Source organism: Octodon degus, unplaced genomic scaffold (genome assembly GCF_000260255.1).
Source record: "Octodon degus isolate 3935 unplaced genomic scaffold, OctDeg1.0 scaffold00007, whole genome shotgun sequence".
NCBI classification, from domain to species: domain Eukaryota; kingdom Metazoa; phylum Chordata; class Mammalia; order Rodentia; family Octodontidae; genus Octodon; species Octodon degus.
The window spans coordinates 12616420-12644141 of NW_004524583.1; the positions used below are offsets into that span (position 1 = coordinate 12616420).

At 51.3% G+C, this 27722-nt stretch overlaps 1 protein-coding gene and 1 pseudogene across 1 annotated transcript in view; both read right to left on the bottom strand.

Moving 5' to 3' along the window:
* Positions 1-28: 28 nt before the first annotated feature.
* LOC101586425 lies at positions 29-567 on the bottom strand (annotated as a pseudogene).
* Positions 568-20982: 20415 nt separating this feature from the next.
* Galnt16 (polypeptide N-acetylgalactosaminyltransferase 16) overlaps positions 20983-27722 on the bottom strand; it is a 78332-nt gene continuing 71592 nt past the window's right edge. The window contains exons 13-15 of the mRNA XM_004624758.2: positions 27119-27260; positions 26303-26434; positions 20983-22815 (exon numbers count right to left, since the gene is read on the bottom strand). Of these exons, the coding sequence (XP_004624815.1) occupies positions 22678-22815; positions 26303-26434; positions 27119-27260 (412 nt within the window). The 3' untranslated portion in view covers positions 20983-22677. The remainder of the gene's footprint in view (positions 22816-26302; positions 26435-27118; positions 27261-27722) is intronic.

Sequence of the window (27722 nt, forward strand, 5' to 3'; positions counted from 1 at the left end):
TAGTTCCCCAGGTTTAGTTTTCCTCTATCTATTCCAGGAGATTTGCTTTGAAATTTTTTTTCGCCATTAAAAACTGTGATTCTCTGTGGGACCTTTTCAGCTTTGCCCACCGGTTTTGGAACCAAATCTGGATTCTGTCTTCCTCTAGATTTAATTTTTGAGCTAAGTCTTCTCAGATATCAATGCCAGCATAGCAGTTTACTCTAAAGACATTTTCCAATACTTCAATCTGGTTTTGAGTAAACACAGTTCTTGGTCTTCGTCCTCTATACCAGCTCATCTCTCTTTTCAAAGCCAGTCTTTCTGAGGTTGAGAGGTAATGTTCATGGTTTAAAACCCTTTCTTCTGTCACTGGCTGATCCACTGTGCTAGGCAGACTCTGGACGGGTAGACACAGGTTACCATCTTTCCCTGAGGAGCTGCAGGTATCTGCCCAGGGCCTATGAGGCTTCAGCAGCAGCACTCCGTCTTTCTTCTGGTCCAGTCCTAAGATGCTCTTGATGGAAAAGGAGCAGCGTGCGGGTTTGCCTTCCCTCAGCTGGCCCCTTGCTGCAGGCCGGGAGACATCCTTCCTCGGTCTGGCAGCAAGAGCTCTGGTCTTTCTGCCACCTTGGTCCCGCGAGAGCAGTTCTTTGTTCTTTTACAACCACTCCCAGCCATCTCCACTTGGACCTGCTTGAGCCCCACTGCCAGAAACCCCAGGTTCCTGGATGCCAGAAATAGGTGTTTTGGTTGTTGTTGTTTCAGCTTGTTTGTTGGTTTGTTTTTCTGGGGAGTGCTTTTGAAACAAGGTTTCACTATGCAATTTAGGCTGGCCTTGAACTCACAGTAATTCTCCTGCCTCAGTACTTGATTATAGGTGTGTGCCACCTTGTCTGGCCAGGTTCTGATATTTCATTGATTTTTTTTGTCTAGTTGATCTATTTGTGACAGTGGTGTATTAAGGTTCTCCATTACAATTGGATTAGTACTTATTTGATATTTCATGTCTACTAATATTTGTTTTACATGCTGGGTATGCTGATATTTGGTGCATATATTTTATGGTTATTTATTCCTCCTGGAAGAGGGTATAGTGATGTTGTCTCTTTTGATTAGTCTTGGCTTGAAGTTCACATTGTCCACAAATAAAATAGCTACCCCTGCTCTTTTGTAGGTTCCTGTTTTATTAAATGTTGTTTTCCCATCCTTTGAGTTTCAGTCTGTGAATTTTATTTTGAATTAAATATTTTCCTTGTATGTAGCATATTGTTGGCTTTTTCTTCTTGGCCCATTCTGCCAGTCTGGTTTTTTGTTTGTTTGTTTTGATTGGTGAATTGAAACCATAGACATTGCTGGCTATAACAAATATGTATTGACTTATCATTTTATTTATAATGTTATTTTCCTGTTGTTGGTTCCCTTTTCCCCCTCTGTTTAATTGCCTGCCTTGCCTGGTGGATTGATTCTGTTAGGGTTTGTGGAGTTGTAGTCCTTGTTATCTTTCTCTAGAATGTCCTTCAGAACATTTTGGTGTGATGATTTCAGGGTCATGACTGTCTCAGGTGTTCTCTGTCATGGAAGTATCTCATTTGTCCGTCAGTCTTGAAAGATAGTTTTGTGGGGTACATCAATCTGGGTGGGAGGTTGTTTTCTTTTAAGGCTTGAAATACTTTGCTCCAAGCTCTTCCTGACTTGAGGCTTGTATTGAATAGTCTGCTGTGACTTTAATGGACTTTCCTTTACAAGTGATTTTTTTCTCTAACAGTTTTAATACTCTGTTCTTATGTTGAATTTCTGGAATCCTGGCTATTCTATATCTCGAGGTAGTTTTTTTGATCACAGCTCATTGGAGTTCTACATGCCTTATTCACTGTATGTCAAATTATTATCATTTTTTATGGGGGGAAAAAGTATGTATTTAGAATTAGTCAGCTAGACTCAGTTTAGATGATCCCAATTTTGTTGGCAACATCCAATGCATCATAATTGGGAGCCAGTTGAGTACATGCCTTCTTCTCTCCATCAGGCCTGATTAGGGCATTGACCTTGGTCACGTAGATGTCACAGAGCTTCTTTACAGTTTGTTTAATCTGGTGCTTATTGGCTTTGACATCCACAATGAACATGAGTGTGTTGTCCTCAATCTTTCTCATGGCTGACTCTGTGGTCAGGGGGAACTTGATGGCGTAGTGGTCAAACTTGTTTCTCCTAGGGGTGCTCTTCCGAGGGTATTTGGGCTGCCTTTGGAGCCACAGTGTCTTGGGATGGTGGAAAGTGGGTGACGTTTGTATTTAGTACAGGGTCTACAGGGTCTCACTATGTAGATTGGACTCATAGTGATTCTCCTATTTTCAGCCTCCCAGGCACTGGGATTACAGACCATGCCACCACACCCAGTCTCAGTCTCCTCCTCAGTTCACCCAGGGAGCAGGGCTGGCACAGCATGCCTGGGGCCAGGGTAGAACCCCAGTCCCAGTACTTGCCTAAGCAGGTGCTTTAGTCCACTGAGCTATTTGGCTGGCCCTAGGAGGAGCAATTGATTACAGCAATTATGTCACCTTCGCTAAAGCAGTATAATCAGCAATGACAATTGCATGAAACACAGCCTAAAAATGAGAAACTGGTAACTATTAATTTTCCACCTTTAACTGTATGAACTAGATTTATGGTTATATAACAAATCTAAAAACAAATCAGAAATCTGTATATAGTAAATAAGCCCTCAATGAGGCTATTTTACTCTCAGAGGAGAAATTCTAAAAGAGGTTAGGGGCAAAAAAATTTAAAAAAAGAAAAGAAAAGAAGGGATGGCCAAATAGCTCAGAGGATTAAAGCGCCTGCAAGCAGGCACAGGGGCCAGGGGTTTGATCTATGGGCCTGCTGTGCTGACCCTGCCCCTGGGGCGCGATGAGATGGCAATTGAGACTGGGCGTGGTGGCATGCACCTTTAATCCCAGCGCTTGGGAGGCTCGAAACAGGCAGATCACTATGAGTCCAATCTAGTAGAGAGACCCTGAACACCCTGCAGACCCTTCCCTAAAATAAAAGAAGAAGAAAAAGTGACTAGAAGCAAGGCTGGAGAAGAAAGGAAGATTATACGAGCTTTGGAAAGCTGGGGCAGAAGAGAGGAGGAAAGAGAAAAGAAAGAAAAACAGAAACAAAAAAAAAAAAAAAAGAAAAGAAAAAGAAAAACAGAAACAGCACAGAAAGACAAAAAAAAACCCAAAACCTAGAAAACATGTTTGCACTCGGATAAAAATGAAGAAAGAAACAAAACAAGAAAAGAAAGGAAAAAAATAAACTTAGAAAACATTTACTTAAATGTGTGTCTCTGCTGTCACAGGTAGACCATGCAGGCAGAGAGAGTCCGAATCTGAGTTGATTAATCCCAGCAAGCCAGCCATAGCTTTCTGTCAGGGAAATGGATAATCCCCGGGAGCTCTCATCGTTGGTTTCTCTGAAGTGCAGGCTGGCTTCTGGCCCTGAGGCTGGAGCCCATTCTGTGTATTCTGTAACACCAATGCCGGCTTGGACTAGGCTCCCTGCCAGGTTGCATCCCCACCCCCTACCTCCTGCTGACTTGAACGTCGCAGCCTCGCCTGTCACTGGGAGCCGCTAGATGGCGCCCACAGCTACGAGAGTCCTGCGCTCAGCTGGACCCTCTCCAGCATGGCCACAGCCAATCGCCCCCTCCTGGGGGAAGTCTGAGCCGAATGGCTCGCCAGACCCTGCCTTCTGCTGCATCCACTGCTCCTTTTCATGGTACATACCTCGATAGATATGGGGTCACCAGTAGTCACCGTGGGTCTGTGGTTTGGGGCCACCACTCCCATACAACGAGTCTAGGCTTAGGAAGAAACCCCAAGCTGCCGCCTCCTTCCTCCTTGTTGAAGGCTCTCTTCTCACCCTCTCCAAGGAGCAGCTTCCCTCCTTTACTTTCCTCATATTCCAGGTCTGGACACCAAAGCTTGGAGAGGCTATTTCTCGGCTGCGGACCACTTGTCTTGGTTCCTTTTCCCTTGTTGCTGGGACAAAATACCCAATATCCAAAATGAAGGAAGGAAAGGTTTGTTTAGCTCAGTTTGCAGAGGTTTCAGTCCATACTCGCTGGCTGCAAGGGAGAGAAAGTGGCACACGGGAGGGCAGCCCTTCATGGTGGTGGAAAACAGCAAAACAGCGAGAGCAAAAAGTGAGGAGGAGGGGCTGGTGAGATGGCTCAGTGGTCTAAAGCACCTACTTACAACAAGCTTAGCAAACCACAGGGACCACGGTTCGATCCCCCAGCACCACATGCCAGCCTGCCCCGCCCCCTGGTGGGCTGAGCTGGCCACACACACACACACACACACACACACGCATAAATAAATAAAATTAAAAAAAAAAAAAGCGAGGAGGAGAGGCGGAGAGCAAACCGCGCTCCCTCCCTGATGTTGCTTTCCGGCTGCCCACCCCTGGGAGGGTGTAGCACTCCCACTCGGAATCCCCGCATTGGACCATGAATCCATCACAGACTCTAGAAACCTGATCCAGTGACTTCATGATGCTTTGTGGGGACAGCTAGACATAAACCCTAACACCACTCTCCTGTCTTTCTGGAAGTCCAATATAGTTATTGTTATTATAATCATTTTTTTTTCTTCTGTACTGTGGATTGAACTCGGGACCTTGCACTTTCCAGGCACTCACTTATGCCGCTGAGCTCTCTCCCTGGCCCCATTACCTTTTTTTTTTTTTTTTTTTTTTTGTAATGCTGGAAGTTAAACTCTCATATATGCTAGGCAAATACCTTACCACTATATATTTTGAAACCCCAGTACACTTTTTAGAGTGTATAATGAAATATTTGTAGATAAAATGACATAATACCTGTCATTTGTGTTATTTGCTTCACATAATTCTGTGGCAAGTTGTAGATGATACAAGGGTGATCATAAATTGATATTTATTGAAAATGGGTAGTAGGTATTCATCTTTGCTCTTCTTTTCCTTCTATACTGGACTCTGCTTTTTTATATGCGTGAAATTTTCCATAATGACAATTTTAAAACGATGAAAGGAGAACTTGGATCCTGCCTTGCCTCCACTTAGCTGCGCTGCTGAAACAGCAGGAGCACTGCCAGCCCTGGAGCGTGTGACCTCCCCTTGCCCTCCTGAGGCTGCGCCACTTACAGCCCCTCCGCTCACTGGGTGCTGCCAGGACCTTGGAGCCGGGAGCCGGCACTGCCTTCTCAGAGCTTGGTGGCTGCGCTGGCTGCTAGCTGCCTGGCTGGAGGAGCTTGCAGACAGATCAAGGTGGCTGAGCTGTGCCAAGGCGTGCTCTGCAGGCCCAGGAGCTGTGTGTGTGTGTGTGTGTGTGTGTGTGTGTGCGCGCGCGCGCACGCGCGCGCGCACGCACACGCACATGGGATTCCTGGAGCTTGACAGCTGTCCCCTAGCCCCTCCCTGACTGCTCTCCTTAGGCACACAGTGCCCATGGACTGCCGGCCATTACCCACCTCTGACAGCTGTTTAGGACACTGACAGATATACCCAGCCCTGGCACAGGCATCCCCAAGAGCAAGCATGAGCTCCGAATACCGAATCTCAGACCTCTCTACTCTCTCCATAATCTTTGCAGTGTGGCTGGGGAGTCTGTCACACTGGGAAGCCTACAGAAACGCTGTGCTGGGAGCCGGAAGGACGCATTAGGCTGACATGTGGCAGCTGATTCTGTCGTGCTAACTTTAGACCCTTTCTAATCCAGGACCCCAGAGTCCTGAGGTGGCCGTGACCGCCACCTATTTACAAAAATAGGTCTTTCTCAGGTGCAAAGAGACTTTGAGCACAGGTAGATATATCACCCTGTGGGTTACAGGGACAGAACGGAGGGGCCAAGGACAGGGATGTTCCTCACAGAGACAGGCTAACTACCTTGATCCCTGACATCAACCCCTGGCATAGACAACATCCCAGGAGTTCAGCTGGACCCCTCATCCCTTCCCACTGACTGCATCCAGCGCAGCCTTGAGACCTGGATCTATGTTTCGTTTTTCTCTTTCTCATTTTCTTTATCCTGTTTATTGGCAAGTCTTGCCTACATTCATTCATTCGACTGTTCATTTCCACGAATGTTCACTGAGCACTGACTATGCCAGACACCCGCTGGGACACGATGGTGAATAAAACAGCCCTTACGCTAGCCCCTCCTTCAATTCCTGTGTGTTCTCCTGTTTGCACCCTGTCCACCACCCCCGTGCCTTAGCTTGGGCCCTCAGGAATGCCCACCTGCAGCAGTCTCCGTACCTTCCTGCCTTAATGTGACTCGGGATCCATTATTCAGTCAATTATCGTTCCCTTGTTATAAACCGCAGAAACACACCCTGATCAAGGGTAGGCAGCAAGAGAGAGGCTGTTTTATTCATCTGTGTACCTAAACTACAGGAGTAGCAGAGCACAGGTGATTCTCAGAGTCAAATTGTGGGGACTCCTTAGTGTCGTAGTGTACCCCAGGGAGAGACAGCAGCAGGAATGAGGAAAAGAAAGACAAGAGACAAGAACTGAACAGGTGGTAGCCCATTTGCCTGATTGGCAAGTGACCCCAAGAGCAACAATAGGGGCTGGGGAGATAGCTCAGCAGCTGCTTGACAAGGGCAAGGACCCGAGTATGATCCCCATTACTGAAAAACAGAACAATAAGGGATTTATACCTTTGCAAAGTTAGTATCATGTGACACAAGGTTGTCTACTGACTAATAGCTGACATTGACCAGGCAGGCTGCTTTGCTCAGGACTGAGGCGGCTTGGCTGCTTTAGGCACTGAGACCTGGTGCTGCCCTCCCACACTTGACCAATTGCCAGCTTCAGCAGCTCCCAACATCAAATAGAACCAGAAGCTAACAGCTATTAGAGATGCCAATGGTTCAAGTTTAAAATCCTCTTTTCTTTCTTTCATTGTCTTTTCTTTTTTTTCTTCTTCTTCTTTACTTCCTTTCCTATTTATCTGCAGCCCTGGGGCTGGAACTCAGGGTCTTCATACTGAGCTACATCTGCAGCCCTTTTTGATTTTTCATTGTGAGACAGGCTTTCGCTCAGTCAGTAGGTTGCTCGGGCTGAGCACGGGTTTGCGATTCTCCTGCGCAGCCTCCCACAGCGCTGAGAGCATAGGAATGCACCTCTGCGCCTGGCTAAATGTTGCCACTTTTAAAGATTCCTTCTTACCAGGTTCAGTGGCCCACTTGTAATCCCAGCACTCTGGAGGCTGCCTGGCTTGAGAATGAGACAGGATCTGTGGTGGGCATGTCCTGTGATGGCCTGCAATAGTCTTTGTCCCTGGGGGTCCTGCCCTGAAGTAAACCTCATTGTTGTTTAAGATTGAGGCTTGTTGCATTGCTCAGCCTAGCCCTGAATTCTTGGGCTTAAGTGTCTCTCCTGCCTCAGCCTCCCAATTACCTGGGACTACAGGAGTGTAAAGCCCTACCCGTGTGTGAATTTGGACTTATGAATGGTCCTTTTCTAGTAAGTAGGTGCAGCAGAACCGCCAGCACCAAGCCGCAGCAAGACCACGGCCCCCACCCCGGTGTCTTCTTCTGTCACTCATGGTGGCACTCTACTTGCTTTTTGTTTCTGTTCCTTTAATCAAGGACCAGGAGTCCCGAAGGTGGCCGTGATCACTGCTATTTGCACAAGGAGGTCTAGAGTTGGAGTCTTGCAGTGTTGCCCAGGCTGGCCCTGAACTCCTGAGGTCCCTGCCTCAGCCTCTCTGGTAGCTGGGACTCCTGGTGTGCGCCAGTGCCAACAGCTTCCACAGGGAATCTGGAAAGCTTTCTGATATCCTCAGTGCAGGCTGTCGTAATGGTTTCTCGGGCTGGGTGATCATGAGCAACAGAAACATATTTCTTCACGGATCAGGAGACCAGAAATCCAAGATAAAGGTACGAGCACAGTCCAGTTGTCACCAGGGCTCCGCTCCAGCTCACAGGTGTCCTGGAACCCTCACGGCAGGAGCAGCACCTGGGAGCCCCCGTTGTCTCCACTACAAGCACACTAATCCCATCTGGGAGAGGCCTGGTCCTGGGCCCCCTCATTCCCCACATGCTAGCTTTCTAGTACCATCGGGGTTGGGTTTCACCAGCCTAATTAATCTAAACTTCTTAGCCTGACACCCAAGGGCCTTTGTAATTAGCACCTGACTACAGCCTTTCCTTGTTTAGCTACCTGTTTAATGTCTGTTCGGACTTAGGCCTGCACTCAGACTTATTACCTATCTATTTTATTTTACAGTTCTGTACATCTTATTTATAGAACCTCAGTTTTGTTTTGTTGTTTTTGAGACAGGGTCTTGTCATGTAGGTCAGGCTGGTCTTGAGTACCTTACACCCAAAAGTACTTCTGGGCTGGTCTTGAGTGATCCTCCTGCCTCAGCCTCTCAAGTCCTATGATTACACCTGGTGACGTTTTGCATGGACAAGGCACATTGTTTGTGCTGCACTGAAATTTTTGCTGACTGTGCTCTACAATACAGAATGTGTTGTTTTACATTATAGTGTTTCATGTAAGAGTTACACACATAGGGGCCAGGGAGATGGCTCAAATAAGTGCTTGCCTGGCAAGTGCAGGGGCCTGAGTTCAACCCCTGGTTCCACACACACACACACACAAAAAAAAAAAAAAGTTATGCACATAAAAGAAAGTCATTGGGTTGGAGTTTCCTTTGACCATGTCTTTCTCCTGGATACTGTAATGCACCTCCTTTATATGTGTCCTCACTTAGTGACCAATTCATTTAATGACATAGTTGCAGGAACACAACTGGGTCATTAAACAGGGAATGTCTGTGCCTAGGTGAACAAAACGTGAAAGTTGACACAAAATGCTTGTGTCAACCCTCCCGAAACAAACAAGCCCGGGAGATTATGAACGAAAAGCTCTTACACATGAATGGCTGATAGTAATCATCACAAATGACACTGCCAGAGCACAACCTTACATCCAAAAGTACTTCTGGGAGGACATCTGCCTGGCATCTCTACCCAGCACCACTCGCATGATTACGCATCTTGGCCATGGACTGTTAGTCTGAAATATCCTTTGTAATCTTTTCCATTTTTGTTTCTCAAACCTCCTCCTGAACCTCTTGGAATACTCTCTCCATTCACTGCTGTGTTCCCATCATTCATCATGGCATATGTGTTCCCACAGTTCACTGCAGCACACGTGTTCCCACCATTCACTGCAGCAGTGTATTCCCACTGTTCACTGTGGCACACGTGTTCCCACCATTCACTGCTGTTCCCATCATTCATCATGGCATATGTGTTCCCACAGTTCACCGCGGCACATGTGTTCCCACTGAAACACTCTGCCACATTCTTTGGAGAATCGCCTGGATTTTATTCAGGTCGATACTATTGAAGCCCAGCTCCTACCCAACCCCCTGGTGGCTCCCTACTCCCTACCCCTCCCACGCCACTCACAGCTCCTCACAGCACCCCTGCCTGGTGGCCGTTCTAACCTGTCCCTCAGCCTCCACCCGAGCTTGGCTGCTGGGCCATATCTGGTGGCTCTTCCCAACCTGTGGAATAAGATCACACGGGCGTGACCATCCACCTCACTGAGCTTTGATTCCTGTTGGAACCCCAGTGCCTCCAAGTAGCAGGTTCTCAACAGTTTGTGATTAATTAGCCAATCAACTAGCTAATTAACTGATGTCTGTGGCCGGAAGGAGCAAGAGCTGGCAGGTAAGTGGGGAGGGACAAAGAGACTGACACAAGGGAGGAAAGAGAATGATGCCTGAGGGGCTGGACAGGCCGTGAGGGGACCATCCTAGGTGAGAACACAGCAGGGGACCCTGGTGGGGACCCTGTCATTCCTGCCCTGCCCTGTGTTCATTCAAGCCAGTGCGCCCTCTGCTAAATTGCCCAGGCTGGCCTTGGGCACTTTTGGTCCTCCTGACTCAGCCTCCCAGAGTTCTGGGATTACAGGCACATGCTGTACACACTGCTACAACCCTTGGTTTAATGTTATGCTGTCATCTGGGAATTCTTAATAATTTATGAATCAGATGATCTATGGGGCTAGAGAGATAGCTCAGTGGTCTAAGCACCTGCCTGGCAAGTGCAAGGACCCAAGTTCAATCCCTGGTGCCGCATGCCATGCTGGCCCCAAAATAGGGCATGGTGGTGCATGCCTCTTGTAGCAAGAGCCTGTATAAAAAAAAAATCCATATTTTCATTTCACAATGAACCCCAAGCTTATGTAGCTAATCCTACACTGACTTTAATCCTAGAAAGCGCCAGCACATTCAGAGTTGAAAACAGTTCAGGGACATGCTGTTTTTTCTTTAATACTGGTGTTTCAACCCAGAGCCTTGCACATGCTAGGGAAGCACTTGGACACTGTCTTGGTTACTCTTCTCTCCTTGCTGGGACAAAATACCCCGGCACCCAAAATTAAGAAAGGAAAGGTTTATTTAGCTCACAGTTTGTGGAGGTTTCCGTCCATAGTCAGCTTGCTCCAAGGCAGAGTGGCACGTAGAAGAGGGCAGAAGTTCATGGTGGCAGAAAACAGCAAAACAGCAAGAGCAAAAGGACAGAAGCAGCGGCAACAAGGGCTACAGAAAGCAAGGCTGTCTGTCTCCCTTATGATGCGTTCAGGCTATCTGTTCCACCCAAAATCCCAGCAGTACTCAGACCCATAATCCCAGCCTTCAATCATGAATCAACCCCAAATTCCAAAAGTCACCCCATGACTGCATGAGGCTTTGGGGGGACACCTAGACACGAATTGTAACGGACACTGCGTAACACCTGTGGCCCTTTTTATTTTGAGACAGGGACTTGTGAAGTTGTCCAGGCTTCAACTTTCCATCCTCCCGCCTCGGCCTTCTGAGTAGCTGGGGTTCTGAGTGTCCATCAGAGCTCCTGTCCTACTGTGAATTATTTCAACAAAATTGCTTAATGCATGTAAGAGCTGTGAAGAGTGCGTAGCAGTCGGCGCTTATTAGACAAACAGATATAACACAAGGTACATAAACACCTAAGACATTACAAGACTGACTCGTAGTGGCCACCCGCAGAGCCGGTGGGGAAGGATGCACGGGGTCTTTCTGGGCACAGGAGATCCCAAGAATCCAGCCAAATGCATGGGGTCCGTGTCACGTCCTGTTGGAACCTGTATGGGGAGGCCAAAGCTCTGTGCTGGGAGCAGGAGTTGGGTCCAAAGTGAAGGAAGCAGAGCTGGAGTCCTCAGGAGCAATCCTGCCTTCTCCATTTCCCTTTTATACCATTAGGATGCTGATTCTCCCTGGGTTGGGTCTTCCACAACCAGAATTTCTGGGCCTAAATTTAGTTGGGCGTTTCTTACTCAGGTTTACCCAATCAGTCAGCCATCACAGAGTGGTTTACAGAGATAGTGTACTTTAAGGGAAAAAAAAAAAAAAGACCTCTGGGGCCAAGGATGGTGGCACATGATTATTTTAATCTGGGAGGCTGAGGCAGGAGGATTGCAAGTTCAAATCCACACTGGACAATTTAATGACTTAGCAAGACTGAGTCTCAAATAAATGTTTCTTGAAAAGGGCTGCAATGAAGCTCAGTGTGAAGGCCCTGGGTTCTGTCACCAGTAACACACACACATACATGCCCTCAGAAAAGAATACATCCCGAGACAGACATCCTCAGGGTCCAGCCCAGCTATTTCTCAGCTGTGTGACCAAGAGAGGCTCAGGTAGCATCTCTGAACCCTAACTTCTTCCCTCCATGATGGCAGCATCTAGGTGTTGGAGCGGGCTTGAGGACTGATGCTGTTTCAAGCCCTTAGGCCTGGTCCTGGACACCCTATACGCACTTCCTGCGCTCGCCGTCTCTTGGCTCCTTCGGCTCTCCTGTGCACTCCCGGGCTGGAGAATCTGGGTCAATGTGGATGGCTGCTAAGTGAGAAGAATATTGAAGAGAAAAAAAAAAAAAAAAAAAAAAAAAAAAAAAAAAAAAACCCTAAGGAATTACAGCCTTTGGGGAAGCAATAACATTTCACTTAAAAATTGCCTAAGCGAAGGCTTCGTGCACGTTTGCAATTTGTATGCAAATAAGCCCGAGACTTCTCTGGCCAGTGCTGAGGCAGCCGTGGGCAAAACTTGAAGCCTACTCCGGATCACAGAGCAGTCTCTGTCCCTTCCTCTTCCAGGCCAGCTCCAAAGAAAGCCCCAGAAAATCCACACTGCGGCTTCCACGCTGCGGAGCCTGCTGGGAATTCATTAGTGTGTCAGGCGCTTTTCTAATTTTCTAACAAGCAAGAGGCTCCCCGCCAGGGCCGCTCGCTGCTCTCGCGTTGTCTGTTTAATCAAGCACTGATTTGGCATTAACTCAGCAAACACTGGGCCTCCTACTCTGGCTGCAAAGTGATTTCCGCTGGGTCAGCCCTCACCTGATTTGATGAAAACCCAAGTCAACAGCAAAATTAAAAGAAAAAGCTGAGAACAAACTGCCATGCATCCCAAATCCCAAAGACTCTCGGACCGCGGGAGCACGGGACTTGGGGTTTTACCGCGTTCGTCCGCACGCATCCACGCGGCAGCACGGAGCGCCGCCCTCTGCAGGCTCTGTCCTGATACTGTGAACGACGCCTTGTCTTTGTGCAACCTGCTAGACAACCGGGTCACGAAAAGGTACAGGGGGTTCCTGTACAGACAACGCTGATGCAAGGAGAGGGAGAGGTGGAGGCTTTCAGGGAAGCCCCGGGGCGGCTGGGGAACGGCTGGAACCCCCCCACCGCAGCTGCACGAGTCCCCCCGCCCCCCAAATCTGGGCCTCAATCTCTAAATGAGCCAGGTGTGCACCTGTCTTGAACACTGGTTGCCTTTCCAAGCCTCAGCCTTCCCAGAGAGTCTGCTGGCTTTGCCCAGAGCCTCGTCCATCTGCTCGCTCATTTGCTACCAAATGCCCCTCCCGAGCCCTCGGGCCCTCGGGCCCTCGTGCCCTCGTGCCCTCGTGCTCCAGCTGTGAGCAAGAGAGCGCCTTTTCCCTCAGAGCCGCGCTGGGTCAGCACCGGGCCACATTTTTTTCACTAACCTCAGCTCGTTTACAGACGTTACCTAAGAAGCGGGTATTGCTCTTCCCCTTTTCAGGGCCGACACTGAGTTTCAGGAAGCCAAAGCAGCCAGCTAGAGAGAGACGCAGCCCGATCTCCAGGTGGGCGCCCTGCAAGGTCTCTGCAGGAAACGGCCTCCAGAGCGCGTGCTCCGCGCCACGGTGATGACCTGCGGACATGCCTGGACAGGCTGGCTTCCCCAGACCGCCAGAGAATGCCCACGCCGCCCTCGGCACGGCCACAGACAGAGGTCCCCGGCCCAGACCCGAGTCCCAGCTTTCCTTTACCCCCTTTTAGGGGCCCAAATCCTGTTCCTCAAGGGATGCAGACAAGAAATGGGCGGCTTTGCCCTGAGGTTTCAAGTAGAGCTCCTCTTCCTGCCTCACAACCCTCCAGCCGGAACCCAACGTTCTGAAAATTTCCAGACTTGGTGGCATATCAAGTCCGCCGCTCGATTTTCTTTTCTTCCGTCACAAACATTAAAAAATGCCATTAAAAAAAAAGTTTGTGCAGCCAAACCAGCAGCAATCTCCTGCTGAGTCTGAGTACTCTGGGCTCCCTCGCCTTGCTTTCCTGGCCAGCTTCCCACCCTGCAGCCCCCCACGTGTGAGCCGCAAGGCCTTGCACTGATGGCGGGAGAATATCCTGGCACCTTTGGGCTCTAGAAGCTCTGTCCTGCCCGGGGAACTGAACTACTCCCTAAAGTCCTCAGATTGCAGCTCACCTTTTTTTTTTTTTTAAAGACAGGGTCTCCCTATGCAGTTCATTTGAGCTCACTTTGTAGCCCAGGCTGGTCTCAAATTCACAGCGATCCTCCTGCCTCAGCCTCCTGAGTGCTGGGATTACAGGTGTGCACCGCCACATCTGGCTCTGCCGCACATCCTTCCCAGTGCACAAGGCCTGACCACAGGCATCTCTTTATTCAAACAGCCCCTGCTTTGTGCACATTTTTCAGGTCAGAATGCTGAGGCTCAGATAGGTTAATAGGTTCACTGCAGGTCTCACAGCTCATAAATAGCTGGGTCAGAGCTGGAGCAGTTGCTCTCTTACTGCAAGGCTGGAACTCTCTTGCACACCCTGCCCAGATGAACACATTTCATTATAATATATTCCCAATAAGCCCCACTGTTTGGAGAGTGCGCAGAGCGCAGATTCGTGGTGAAGACTATGGGGGATCACCACGCACTAAACTAAACTCAATGTAGATCAAAGATCTAAATACTGAAATAAACACTAAATCTGCTGGAAGACAGAGTAGAACTCTTGAAGACACAGGTGTAGGCAAAGGCTTTATGAACAAACCCCGATTGCACAGGAATTAATATCTTGGATCTCACTTTATTAAAAAGCTTTTGCACAACAAAAGAAACCAACAGAGTGAACCCACAGAGTGGGAAAAATTTTGCCAGCTGTTCTTCAGATAAAAGACTAATATCTCAAATACATAAAGAAACAGAGTCCCACTCCCATCCCAAAAAATTTAAAAGGCCTAACCCAGAAATGGGCATCTGAAATGAATAAGCACTTTTCAGATGAAGAATTAGAAATGGAAATACATGCGTGAAGAAAAAAGTTCAATATCATTGGTCACTCAAGTGATACAAATTAAAACAATGCTGAGATTCCATTTCACTCCAGAAAGAATGGCTGTCATCAAGAAATCAACCAGGGTGAAGCAGGCGAGATAGCTTAGTGATTTAAAGCACCTGCTTAAGTAAACTTAGGCACAGGGGACCACAGTTCAACCACATGCTGCGCCAGCCTCACCCTCAGAAAAAAAAAAAAAAAAAAAAGAATCTTTGGGCAGGCCAAATAGCTCAGCAGATTAAAGTGCCTGCTTAGGCAGATGCAGGGGCCAGGGGTTCGATCCCCGGGCCTGGTGTGCTGGCGGCGATTGAGACTGGGCATGGTGGTACGCGCCTGTAATCTCAGCACTTGGGAGGCTGAAAACAGGAGGATCACTAGGAGTCCAATCCACATAGCGAGACCCTATAGACCCTGTACTAAATACAGAAAAAAAAAAACCCACCAGGATGGGAGAGATAGCTCAGTGAACTAAGCACCTGCCTGGCAAGTGCAGGGACCAGAGTTGGATCCCTGACAACATATTCGCACCTCCCCCACCGAGGTGGCACACACCTGTAATCCCAGCTGGGGAGGTTGAAAACAGGAGGATCGCTCAGAGACTAAATTGCATAGTGAGGCCATGTGCCAGATACATAGGGGGTTTGGGGAAAAAAGGAGTCCTTCTCTGTTGATCAGAGAGTAGACTGGTACAACCACTATGGAAATCAGTGTGAAGATTCCTCAAAAACTAAAACCAGAGGCTCCATTTGACCCAGTTATTCCCCTTCCTGATATCTTCTCGAAAGCATGAAAAGCATGCACACTCATGTTAATAGCACCCCACTTTATAATAGCTATATCTTAGAAACAGCCCAAATGCCGTCAATGGACAAATGGATAAAGAAGATGTGTGGGAATTTCTTTATACAGTGGAGTACTACTCTGCCATGAAGGATAAACTCGAGACATTTCTAGGTAAATGGATGCACCTGGAGACTATGCCTTTAAGTGAAATAAAGTGGGCACATGTGTTTAAATATTGCATCATTTCTGATATGAGAAACCAAAAGGGTAAATAAGATGAAAATGTATATAGATATTGGAAAATAAGAAAATGTTCAAATGGGAAGAACAACAAGGGAGTGGAGAAGAGGAAAGGAAAGGAAATGGAAAAAATGAAAGCTTATGTAAATAAGGAGGGGAAGAGGGGTTGAAGGGAGGGGAGACAACTGGGGGAAAAAGAAGAAGCAAGAAATATCAGGCACAGGTACAGATTCCCTAGGATGAATGTGATCATTATGCATAGCTAAAATGTACCAATAGAATTAACCTTTAAAAGAATGATGGGTGAGCCCATGGGGACCCTGTAAGTCCACCTCACGTGGACACAGCCACAGGGCAGGGAGGTCGAAGCAGACATAAAACTAATGTATGGAGAACTTTAATGGTAGGAGGATGATCGAGGAATCAGCCCTGGCGAGAGGGCAGGGGGAGGTGGGCCATGCAGCTTGGCGCCGGGCCAGATCTCAGGGGTGAGTTGTCCTCTGCTGAGGTTCTGCTGCCAGGTCACCTCTGGATCAGGGAATGACATCGTGTCCTTGGGTTTGTGTGTCCTGTGCTCCCGGTATCCTGCTCTATAGTGTCAGGTGTCGCAGCCGCTCAGGCCTCTCTGCAGCTGTGAGATGACAGCACGGCTCCCCCTGCCGCCCTCCCTCTCCAGCTTCTCAGAACCGGCAGGGCAAGGGCCTCTGTGTGCTCAAGGGCAATGTGGGAATTGGGCTCCAACTGGGCTCCAATACAGGAAGAGGGGAAGGAGAGAGGGGAGGGGGAAGAGGAAGAGAAGGGGAGAGGAAGGGGAAGGAGGAGGAGGCGGCAAAGTGGAGGAGATTAAAAGTTCAGGGCTGGAGCCAGACGTGGTGGCACACACCTGTAATCCCAGCACTTGGGAGGCCGAGGCAGGAGGATTGCTGCGAGTTCGAGGCCAGCCTGGGCTACAAAGAGAGTTCAAGGCCAGCTTGGACACATAGTGAGACTCTGTCTCAAAAAGACAAAAAAAACCCAAAAGTTCAGAGTTGGCTTAAATTGAGAGAACCTTGGGGCAGGCGCCACAGGTCTAATCCTAGCCCTTCCTCCTACCAGCTAGGCAGCTTGGAGTAAGTGTGTGTCATCACGGGGTCCCAGCCCCTGGCACAGTCTGTGGGCTCTTGGGAACTGGGGTGCTCAGCAGATGAGCAGCAGGCGGGCCTCTGATCTGTGTTCTCAAGTGATGACCTGAGCTCCGCCTCCTGGCAGGGAGAGAGGCGCTGGGTCCTCTTGGGAGAGCGCATTGCAAGCCCACCATGAGCTGTGCATGAGGGAGCTAGGCTGCATGCCCTCTGAATCATCCCCCAAAGCACCCCCTAGCACCCACTGATGTGTCTTCCACGAAACCTGTGCCCAGGGCCAAGGAGGTTGGGGACAGCTGTGTTAACCTCTCCAGGCTTCCCGCTCTGTCAGTGGGGCGACATGCACCTGCCTTCCTGACAGAGTTGCGGTTAGTGCTGAAGAAGCTGAGAGAGTTGATGCTTGGCGTCTGGCCCATAAATGGCAGAAGTGGCCGCGGAGCTCATCAGGTGGAGGAGCCGTAGGCAGGGCTTTGCCGTCCGCGGGCCTTACGGTAGCCTGTGTGCCCACTGTGCAGGCTGGGTGGGTGACGCTGATGCCCTGTGGGGTGGCAGCATGAAGCCAGCAGTATGTGGTCTATGTTGAGATAGAGACTCATAAAGCGCACAAAGCACGGTTGGCAGGTGGCAGCTGGCTCCATGCAACCCCTGGCCAGCCTCGTGCCCGCCCACACTCGGCCCAGGCCACTGTGACAGGCAGCCTGCTTAGCGCAGCTGCTGCAGCTCAGCTCGCTGAGCCTTCTGACCAGGTGTGACCCGTAGGCCCCAGGTGGGGACCAGAACCTGTCTCTATCACCTAACCAGTACCACTCAGACTTGAGCAGGCCTTGGAATCCTCTGGGGCTCAGGAAACATGGAGCTTCTGCTCAGTAGGTCTGGGTGGGACTGAATGTGCCTTTCTGGTACATTCCAAGGTGATGTGCGGAAAGCTGCCTTGCAAGGACGCACTGGGAACCCAGGAGAGTGACTGCAAGCCCAGCTGTTTGTCCTCGAGGAGGGCTTTGCAGCAGATCTGGCCAGAGCCCGGAATGCACCCATTTCCAGGCCCTTCGAGGGGCTTTGAGCAGGTTTTCCAAGCCATACCTTGGGAGTCATTTCTTTGAGAGATAACTTGTTGCAAGATAGGATTGGTTTTCAGATGGCTCCAGGGGGTCAGAGACCACCTAAGAGCAAGGAGAAAACGCATCTTTCCCGGGAGCAGAGCGGCCTGACTGCTGCACTTACACTCCCCAGGCCAGCAGCACACGGCTCTCTAGACCTCATCCTGCTCCTCCCCAAAGGAAGAAAACTGAGCCCTGGAGAAACAGTCACGCGCCCAAGTGGCAGAGGGCCGTCTGCTTGCTTCCGTGGCTTCCTTCCGGAGTTCTGAGTCACAGATTGACCCAGCTCACCCTGACTCTGTGCACACAGGGTAAAAAGCCAAGAAGTGTCTGCTGTGCCGATTCACCAGACCTCTCCAGCTCAGGGCAGGCACAGCTTATGGTGGCCTCTCAAGCTGCCCTCAAAGCTGTCTGAGGGACAGAGCAGCCCTAGTGGTCTCATAATTCCTACTTTTAGCATGTAGCATTGTGTTGTTGTTTTTTAATCTTTTGTATATTTATTTGGTACAGGGTCTCACTACTCAGCTCAGACTCATAGTGATCCTCCTGTCTCAGCCTCCCCAGCACTGGGACGACAGGCATGTGGCACCACACCTGGTTTCAGAGGCCTACATGGCATGCCCAGGGTTCTGCCGGCACAGTATACAGTAGCAGAGATCAAACCTGGGTCTTTGGTGCTTGCCAGGCAGGCTCTTAGACAACTGAGATATCTCCCCAGTCCATGCAGTTCTTTCTTTCTTTTTTTTAAAATGTATTTAGTATAAGGTCTACAGGGTCTCACTACATAGATTGGGCTTGTAGTGATCCTCCTGTTTTCAGTCTCTCAAACATTGGCATTACAGGCATGTGCCACCACACTCAGTCTCAATCACTGTCTCAGTGCGCCCCTGGGAGTGTGGCTGGCACATCACTATGGGGACTGAACGCCAGTCCCTGCATCTACCTGAGCAGGTGCTTTGATCTGCTGAGCTATCTGGCCAGCCACAGTTCTTAATTTATAGTTTGCAAGCTGTAGCTTATTTGTCCATCCTCCTCATAGAGTATTAACTCAACAACAGGTCCCTTTTCTGTCTTGTTAACATTCATGTCATCCTCCTACAAAAAGCCAGACATTCAGAGAAAGCTTAGTAATTATAGTAACAATGTAGATTTACTTAGCATTTAGGATGGGTCAGATGATCATCAAATAAGTTAGTCTTTAAAAAAGTCCTCCAGTGCCCCCATTCTACAGGTCGGGAAACCAAGGCTGAGATGAAATCGTTTATTCCAGTCTACACAGCTCCTAAGTGGCAGAAGGTGTTGGCCCTGCTGATGGGGTCTATAGAGTCTGCTTTGCTTTTCCCCAAACTTCACAGTGGCCTCAGGAGGAGGGAGGTGATTTCAGATGGCCTTGGAGACTTGGTCCAGCAGGTACCCAGACAGCCCAGCTGAGGAGTAGCCAGGACTGAGTGGCTGCTGTTTGCATTCACCTCTGGGCTTTGCTTAGTTCCCAGCAATGGATGCTGGGATGACATTAATGCTGGCTTGACTTCTTACCCAGAGAGGAGTCGGGGGTGTCCACTCCCATCTTCTGGAGGAACACTGGCTGCAGCACAAGGGACACACACACACCAACACAGCACACCCTCAGAGGGACCAGTGGGCATCATGGACTCCAGCCTGTTCTGCTTTCCTGGGGGAAGACTGTACCCCTTCATTTCTCAGCTTGTGGGGTGCCAGACCCCTTGGAGAATAGTGATGTCAACTGGGTCTGTTCCCCAAAATGCAGATGGGAGAACCCTATCAATGAATTAGGAAGAGCCTTCGTGAAAATCAAAGCCAAGAGAATGGGGTGAGAGCGCCCACTTGTGCATCTGCAGCCATGGGGCTTGATTCCCCCGTGCTACAAAAGCAGAAACCAAATCCCAAAGGCCCAGGACCAGGAACTAAGCTGGACACTTGGGAGGTGGCGCTGAAGCGGGTGTCCCTCTGGCTGAGTCTGGCCACCAGCCTCAGTTCCAGAGAGAAGGGAAGCCTGCATGGAGGACAGCAAGCAAAGAAAGCCTGGCTCAGAAGACGCGAACTCTGGAGCTCCTGAAGGCTGTGGGGACAGAGGATGAAGAGAGGGACCTGGCCCCACCTGGCCAGGAAGAGGCGGAGTAGTGGCCGGGCTCCCTGTGGGAGGCACACAAGTGACTGGTGGAGACTGCAGCCAGGGGCGGCCCAGGGACTCGTCCAGAAGCAGCCGCATGCTGCATCTGGGTCGCATGACTGCTGCCAGCAGAGCTTTGCCCTAAGCTCTGAGAGAAGTAGAGGCTGGGGCACAAATGCCTGTGCTCAGGAGAGGTTCATGGCACCGTGACCCGCCCGCTGCGATTCCTACATGTACTGACGCAGCATCTATTTTTACCTGAATGGGTTTAGCTTCTGATCACAGCAGTGATGGGGGTTTCCAATTGGTTTCCAGGGAAACATTAGGTAGAGCATCTGCTACTTGATCAAGCAAGCCTAAGCTGAGGAGGGACTCATTCTAGAATTATTTTGAATATTTTGCTTAGATTTTTACCACTTCCTTCTTGTGTAGTAGCAAAGGGGAAGGGCAGCTCAGGGCAGCCAGGCCCGGCTCCCAGGGCAGTGCAGAGGGTTGACTAGTGGCATGAAGGGCAGTGTGGCCACATCCCCCAGGAGATGTTCCTGGATGTCTATTTCCAAGGCCCAGCAATGTCCTGAAACAGGAGGCTGAGCCTGATTTGGTGTGCACTGGTCCATGGGCTCCAGCCCTGGCCCTGCCCTAGTGGCAGGCCCACAATTGGGCCTCCTAGTATAGGTAGCTCCTTGGTGCAGTTCAGGAGTGGGCTGTGAGGGGCAGGCCTGGGAGCTAGGAAGGAAGGAAGGAAGGCTCTGGCGCCTGTGAACTTGTAAGAAATGGTTTTATTCCAGGTGTGTGTTTCATAAAGACAGTGTCCTTGAGGACAGCTCAAGGACAGCGAGTGGCACATGCTTTGGTAAAGAAGAGGAAAAGCAAAACCAGAATTGGACTGAATCCCCACAAAGGACAGCTGACAAATGCAGAGCCTGGCGACCCCGGGAAGCGATGAGGGAGAGACCTTCTCGAAGGCGCTCTGAGCAGCAGTCCGCGCCTGAGCTGGCCGAGGACAGGGGCCATGGCACAGTCTCCACTCTGGCCCTGGCTCTGTCCTCAGCTGTGGCTGGTGGCTTCCTGGGGGCCCAGGGGGCCCGGGATGGTGGCAGTGAAACTACACAGCAGAGGAAGGGAAGAGTGCACTGGACATGGCTCCATGACTGCTGCTGTGGACCCCAGATACGCACTCCCCACCCAAAGGCCACAGGGGAGCAGGGTGAGGCCATTTTGGCACAGCAGGAGGGACTATAGGGGTGGCAGCTCAGACAGACGGTGGCTCCACTCCCTAGCAGAGACTGAGACCCTAGCAGGGCTGGGGACCTCTTCAAGAAGCTGGGGGACTCCATGGGCCCCTCCCCAGGAAAGATGTCTATGTGCACACACATAATGGAATACTGTGGGGACAATTTCTAGAAACCCCTAAACCTTCTGGATGTCCTGAAAGACTAGGTAGAGGTGTCCACATCAGGGAGATTTGCACTGGGACAGAGACCTCAGGGGTTCTGGTACCAAGTTTTCCCCCACCATCATACTGCCTGAGCCAGTGGCACAGGGCACGATGGGGTCGGGGGAACCACCGAAGGGACCCCAAGCAGGGCTGCAGGAGGAGTGGAAGTGGTGCTTTCTGTGGCTGGGAGAAGGATCTGGGAATTCTCTCCCCAGACAGAAGCCACCAGCCAGCCTCCCAGCCCCCTGGGACAGCTGACCAGTGAAGGAGGTCTCTCCCCACAGTGGAAGGGGCTGAAGATGAGGTGTCGCTTGGGTGACAGCCTGTCACCATGTCTCACAGGGGATGTTCCATTCAGAAGGGAGGTCCTATTCTTACTGGCTGCCCTGACCCATGATGCTGTATTTACAGAGGCAAAGATGCAGGGGAGATGCATGGTGGCTGCCCATCCTCCCAGGGGTATCAGGTGGAGGAGACAGGACACCAGCTGGCCACTAAGGCCCAAGAGAGAGGTCCTGGGGGACACAAGGTCAAACAGAAGTGGAGTCCATTTACAAAGGATATCCCAGATCCCTCTGCAACCTCCTGCAGAGCCTGTGGACACCCACAGAGGAGAGAGGGCGTGTCATACCCAGCACAGGGCTGGCCAGGGTGGATGGGTGGGGTCCTGAGGCCTGGTCTGTGATGCATCCATCTACCCCAGGATGCCCCACTCCTGCCACAGCCAAGCCCCAGGCTCGGCATCTCTTGGACAGACCTGAGATCACCTCCTTCCTCATGCTGCCCACCCTGCAGGCAGCCCCTCTTTTCCTCTCTCTCTTCCCAGCCCTCAGCCTCTCCAGAAATGCCACCCACTTTCTCTTCTGCTGTCCCCATGGCAGGCCCCAGGATCCTGGGTGACTGTGCAGGCTTCTGACCTTGCTCTCCCCATGCAACAAGAGGAGGATCCACACACCACCATCAGACCTCAGAAGGGCCAAGGGAGAGGACACAGGGTGCCTGCCCAGCCTGCCAGCAACAGCCTGGCACCTGACCATCGCCTCTCCCAGGACACGGCAAGGCGCCCCCCGCCCCGTCCCCAGCTCAAGCTTTGGAGAAATGCACCCCGGGGATGTCTGCTGATGATCCTGGCAGAAATGGGAGGAGGCAGAAACGGCCCACTTGACACTGTCCCACCCTAACCCCCTTCTGGTCCCAAAGTCTCATGCAAAAGGTACAGGAGTCCCAGGGCTACTGTCATGTGTGCGGCAGCAGCTGCCACTGCTGGGCCTGGGCGTCAGCCTGACACTTGCTGGTCACCAGCTGGGCTGGTTTCGTCTCCAGGCATAGGCCACTAATGGAATGCTGGATGAAAGATCCTTTTCTCTTCCACTTCTGGAAGGGATGAGAGAAAGAGGGAGAAAGAGAAAGCAATGATTAAAACAATGACAATGACTGCGCCTTCATGTCACCGGTGCATGCACAACCCTAGGCAGGTCCCCTCCCTGAAAGCAGACTGTGTGGCCTCGTGGAAGGGCCGTCCACCCTGCCCGAAGCTCACAGCCGTTCTGCAGTTTGGCCTTAGTTGCTGCCTAGATCAGAGGAGGCAATGTCCTGCCCTGGGGCTGCTGAAGGCACACGTTCGGCTGGCACAGGGCTCACTTAAAATTTGGCTTCGTCACCACTTACAAGTCTGTATTTTTAGCTTCTGCTTGGCTATTGGGCCCAGTCTCTGGTGCAGCCTCTGTTAGGGATTTGCCTGCCCTGGATGTAGACGGGGCCCTTGGTCTCAGTCTCGCTGTAGAGCCTGCCTGGTCCTGACTTTTCTCCTGCTGGGGATTCCCTACCAGTTCCTGTAGGAACCCCAGGTGGTGAGTCTTAGACTTGATGAATCTCTTCCTTGAACAAGCTTTCCTCTTCTTGTAGCCCTACGCGTCTCACCTGACCTGCAACCATGAGGCTGGTTCCCCACGTTCTCTAGTGGGGACTCGCCACCATCCTTGAAGTCAAGGCTACCCCGCCGGATACTGGGAGGACTCCAGTTCCCTATCGGGCCTTCGCTTCCTGTTCTTCCTCCCCCAGGTCTACAGGTTGGGAGAACATTTTAGAAGATCCTGGATGGAGGATGGAGCATTGACTGGAGCCCAGAGGGGGAGGATGAGAGGCTGAGGCCCAGGATTCAGGTCTCTGGAAAGACTGACTAGCCAGGCAGGTCTCTCTTTGGTGTCACTCTGATTTCCTCCCATGCAGCTACCCTCCCTTCCCGCCCTACATCCACCTTATCCTCTGTAAGAGGTGGGTGTGCTCCTGACCATGTGGATGGAACCCAGGAGGGCCCTTGCTCTCAGGGAGCAGGTAGGGGAAGAAGGGGTGCTGCATGCAGCTGCGGGCCAGGCCAGGGCTTCAGGAGGGTAGGAGGGCGGGCAGGGTGGGGAGTGCAAACTGTGGAGTCTGGGCTTCCCTTGGGAATGAGGCCTTCCTTCCCCACATGGGCCCAACTGGAAGCCAAAAAGTCAGGAGCAGGGGGCAAGACAGGCCTGTGGTCCCTGTAAGGCTTCTGCCCTGTACCCAGGAGTTCCTCACACTTAACTCACCCAGGCCAAACCCCAGCCCTAGCCAGCTGGGGACAGTGTGGCCCCCCTCGCCCCAGCAGGTCCTGCTGACTACACATCCAGGTAGCAGGCAGCCCCAGCCTGGGCTGAAGTGTAGGCTAAGTATGGCCTTGGTGTGGAAGTTCCGTAACGTGGCAGCCTCCACCCCACCACATAAGTGCCTCAGGTGCACATTTGTGGTTTGCTTTCACCCTTGTGGCCAGCGTGATCTGTACCGTCTGTCACCCAAGCGAGACACCCAGTGCACTTTTGGTTCCTGATAAAGGAATGAATCACCCAGGCACTAGGAAGTGCTCCCCACATGGCAGGGTGCTCAGTGCCACCTCAGATGCCACCAGGCCATATGAGGGCCTCTCTGACTCCAGGCCACTGCCTAGAGATCAGACACCATATCAGCACACACTGTCCGGTCTCTATTTTCTGCAGGTTCCTTTTATAAGTGAAGAGGGTGGGGTTGGGAGCGCAGGAAAGACTGAGCTGGGGCCTGCAGCCTCCGTCACACTTGCTCTAGGGCACAGGAGCCTCTGGGACACATGAGCCCCTGCTGGCCTTGGGAACAGAGCCAAAGGTGCCCAAGTGAGGCCAGAAGGCCATGTCAAGGGATGGCGGCTCATCCCACCCTCCAGGAGAGCAGAGGCCCAGGCACCAGGAGTCCTGGCAGGAGCAGCACAAGAGGGCCAGCTCAGCCCAGATGGGAAAGTGGTGCCCAGCCAAGGGAGTATCTGAGGGGAGGCTGCCCTGGCATGTGACTCCCCCCTCTAGCCTCAACCTTGGCATGGGCTCAAGGAGCTCCAGGCGAAGGGCAGCTTGTGTACCAGCTGCCACAGGGCAGGGTGGAGGACGTGCAGCCTCTGGGGAAGGACAAGCTGCACTGCCAGTGGAAAAGCACTTCTGCTGCACCCAGCAGGCCCAGCAAGGAGGCTGCAGAGCACTCCCTAGGCGCATGCGCAGGCACGCGTGCGTGCGTTCACACACACACACACACACACACACACACACACACACACACACTAGGCTGCAGGGAAAGGACCCTGAAAGCTACAGCGAACTTCTAGTCATCTCTAAAGAAAGAGCCGTGGTAGGCAGACAGGGTGGGAGATCCAGGTGTGGTGGCACATGTCTGTAATCCCAGCCACTTGATAGGCTAAGGTAGGAGGATCCCAAGTTCAAGTGCAGTCTGGACAACTTAGTTGAGCATATCACAAAATAATTTTTTTTTTAAATGGCTGGAGATTTGGGGAAGGGAGAGGGAAGAAAGGAGGAGAGCAAAGGAGATGAGGGTGGAAGGAAACTCCTGCAGGTTGGCATAGCTGGCCAGAGTCAGGCACAGTGGCACTGGCAGAGGGGTGGACAGGCAAGGGCTGGGCAGCCTCAGCACAGGAGCAGGGAGCCCTTTCAGCCAGGAGGGTGGCAGCAGCATGGGCAGCCGGGTTCCCCTTGTCACTGGCTGCTGGGTGTCAGAGCAGGTAGCTTTCTCTCCCCAAGCCACAGTTTCTCTTGTACAGGTCACCCTGACCAGGACTCAGGGAGGCAGCGTGGGTGAGAGTGAGGGACAAACAGTTAAGCCCCCCCACCCCCTGAGCCAGTCACATCAGCTTGGAAATTGCCACATCTGGCCCTGGGTCCTCACAGTCAGCCAGCAGTCAAGAAATACCGATTGGAGCCCAGTGTGGTGGCGCACACCTGTAATGTCAGCACTCGAGAGGCTGAGGCAGGTGGAACATTGTGAGTTCGAGGCCAGCCTGGGCTGCAAAGTGAGCTCAAGGCCAGCATGAACTGCACAAGGAGACCCTGTCTCAAAGACAAAAAACCCACAAAAACTGATTGGGCCCCCACTAGGTGCTGTGAGTACAAGTCCTGGCTCCTCCTCTTCCCAGATGTGTGGGCACATGACCTGCTTCACTCACCTGTGAAATAGGGCATGTGCCAGGACCACCCCGCAGGCAGTGAGGGTGAGAAGATGCTAGTGTCTATTTAAATGGCATGGTAGCAGGGACTCAGGAAATGGGGTTAACACTTAGGACAACCTGCTTCTGCCTCTGACGGGCGGGGCTGCTAGGAAGCATATATGACCTGGAGATGCGGTGTCTTCCTGAGTGAGCTATGAGGCCGGGTGGGGACTGAGGTCACACCAGCCCTCACCTCAGGGTTCATCTGAGACTGCCCATCGACGGCAGTTCTCCCCGGGCAGAGTCTGCCAGGTCACCTGTGTGTGTGTGTGTGTGTGTGTGTGTGTGTGTGTGTGTGTGTGTAGCAGGGGCTCGGCTCACCTGTTTACCTTCTCTGGAGTTGCACACCTGCAGGACGACTGGGGAGGACCCTGGAGAGGACGCGGAGGTGGAGGTGGTGGCAGCCAGGCATTTGCCCTGCTGCTGGATGAGATGGTCACTGAACAGCCATGCCTGCAAGACAAGGAAAGGACAGTTCTGCACGGAGAGGTGGGACGACAGGCGAGAAAGCAGCTGCACTGTATTCTACAAAAGCAGTGGAATTTCCCACAAATAATTATAGAAGCAAGGGGAAGGTATGTGAGAATTCACTATACATATCTTTCAGCTTTTCTTTTCTTGTCTTTTCCTTTTTGTTTTTCCATATTGGATATTGAACTGAGAGTCTTCACACTGAACTACATCCTCAGCCCTTCTGGATTTTGAGAGAGGGCATTATTAAGTTGCCAAAGTTTAAACTTGAGATCCTCCTGCCTTAGTCTCCCAGAGAGCTGGGACTACAGGCATGCACCACACCCCGATTATTTCTCTTTGGCTTGAAAGTGTTTATAGTCAAATACTGAGATGGGGCCAAGCAGAGGGCAATCAAGGAGGTGTCAAGAGTCCCTGGGAACAGGAAAAGATAACAGGACAGGGGATCAGGAGGCCTCAGAACTGGGCCCCACTGAGGTCCACACAGCCAGCTCCAGGGTTGACGGGGGTGACACTCGTGCGCTTGCTCATGTGCAGAGCTCTGAAGGCTGCTGCCCATCATACACACTGACCATGCTGCAGAGCCTGAGGGTCACTGGGAAAGAGGGTGAGGAGGATCTGGAAGACCCTGGCCCCTTCCTGGCTCCTGGGTCCGCAGCAGCTTACCTGGGCAGGCAGGGGGCTCTTGGCAGAGCCTCTACAGATCCCCATTCCGAGCAGGAAGTCTCCAGCTGTGTCCTGGCCCTGGGATTCTAAGCAGTTTACTCCCTGCTTAATGATGCCAGGGAGTGCTTCCTTCACAGGGACACTGAGAGAAAAGACAGTTATCAGCTGGGGTCTCCCTACTCACCCATGTCCTCTGCTAGAGCACAAGGCCCAGTCACCAAGGCCTCTATGACATGCACACCCCTGCACAAGAGTGGGAGCAGCCTCGAGGAAGACTAGGCCTCAGCTTCTAGAAGGTTCTTCCCACAAGCCCAGGGCCACCCAGAAGCCAGGCCTGAGACCCAGAGGACTGGGAGGTTGGGTCCAAACATAGGGCTTCTCAGCCCAGAAGACAAAGCCTAGGGAAGGATGGGTTCCAAATTTGGCTCATGACCAAATCTCAAAATCTCAAAATGACAAAGAGCCCATCTTTGAAGAGGCCAACTTGAAAGACACAAACAGGAAAATGTGCTCCATCTTACTCATAACAAAACAAAAACCTGTTAGAGAGTCATCACTATTTCTCTACCATTTATACTTTACCACTATTTCTTTACCAAATATA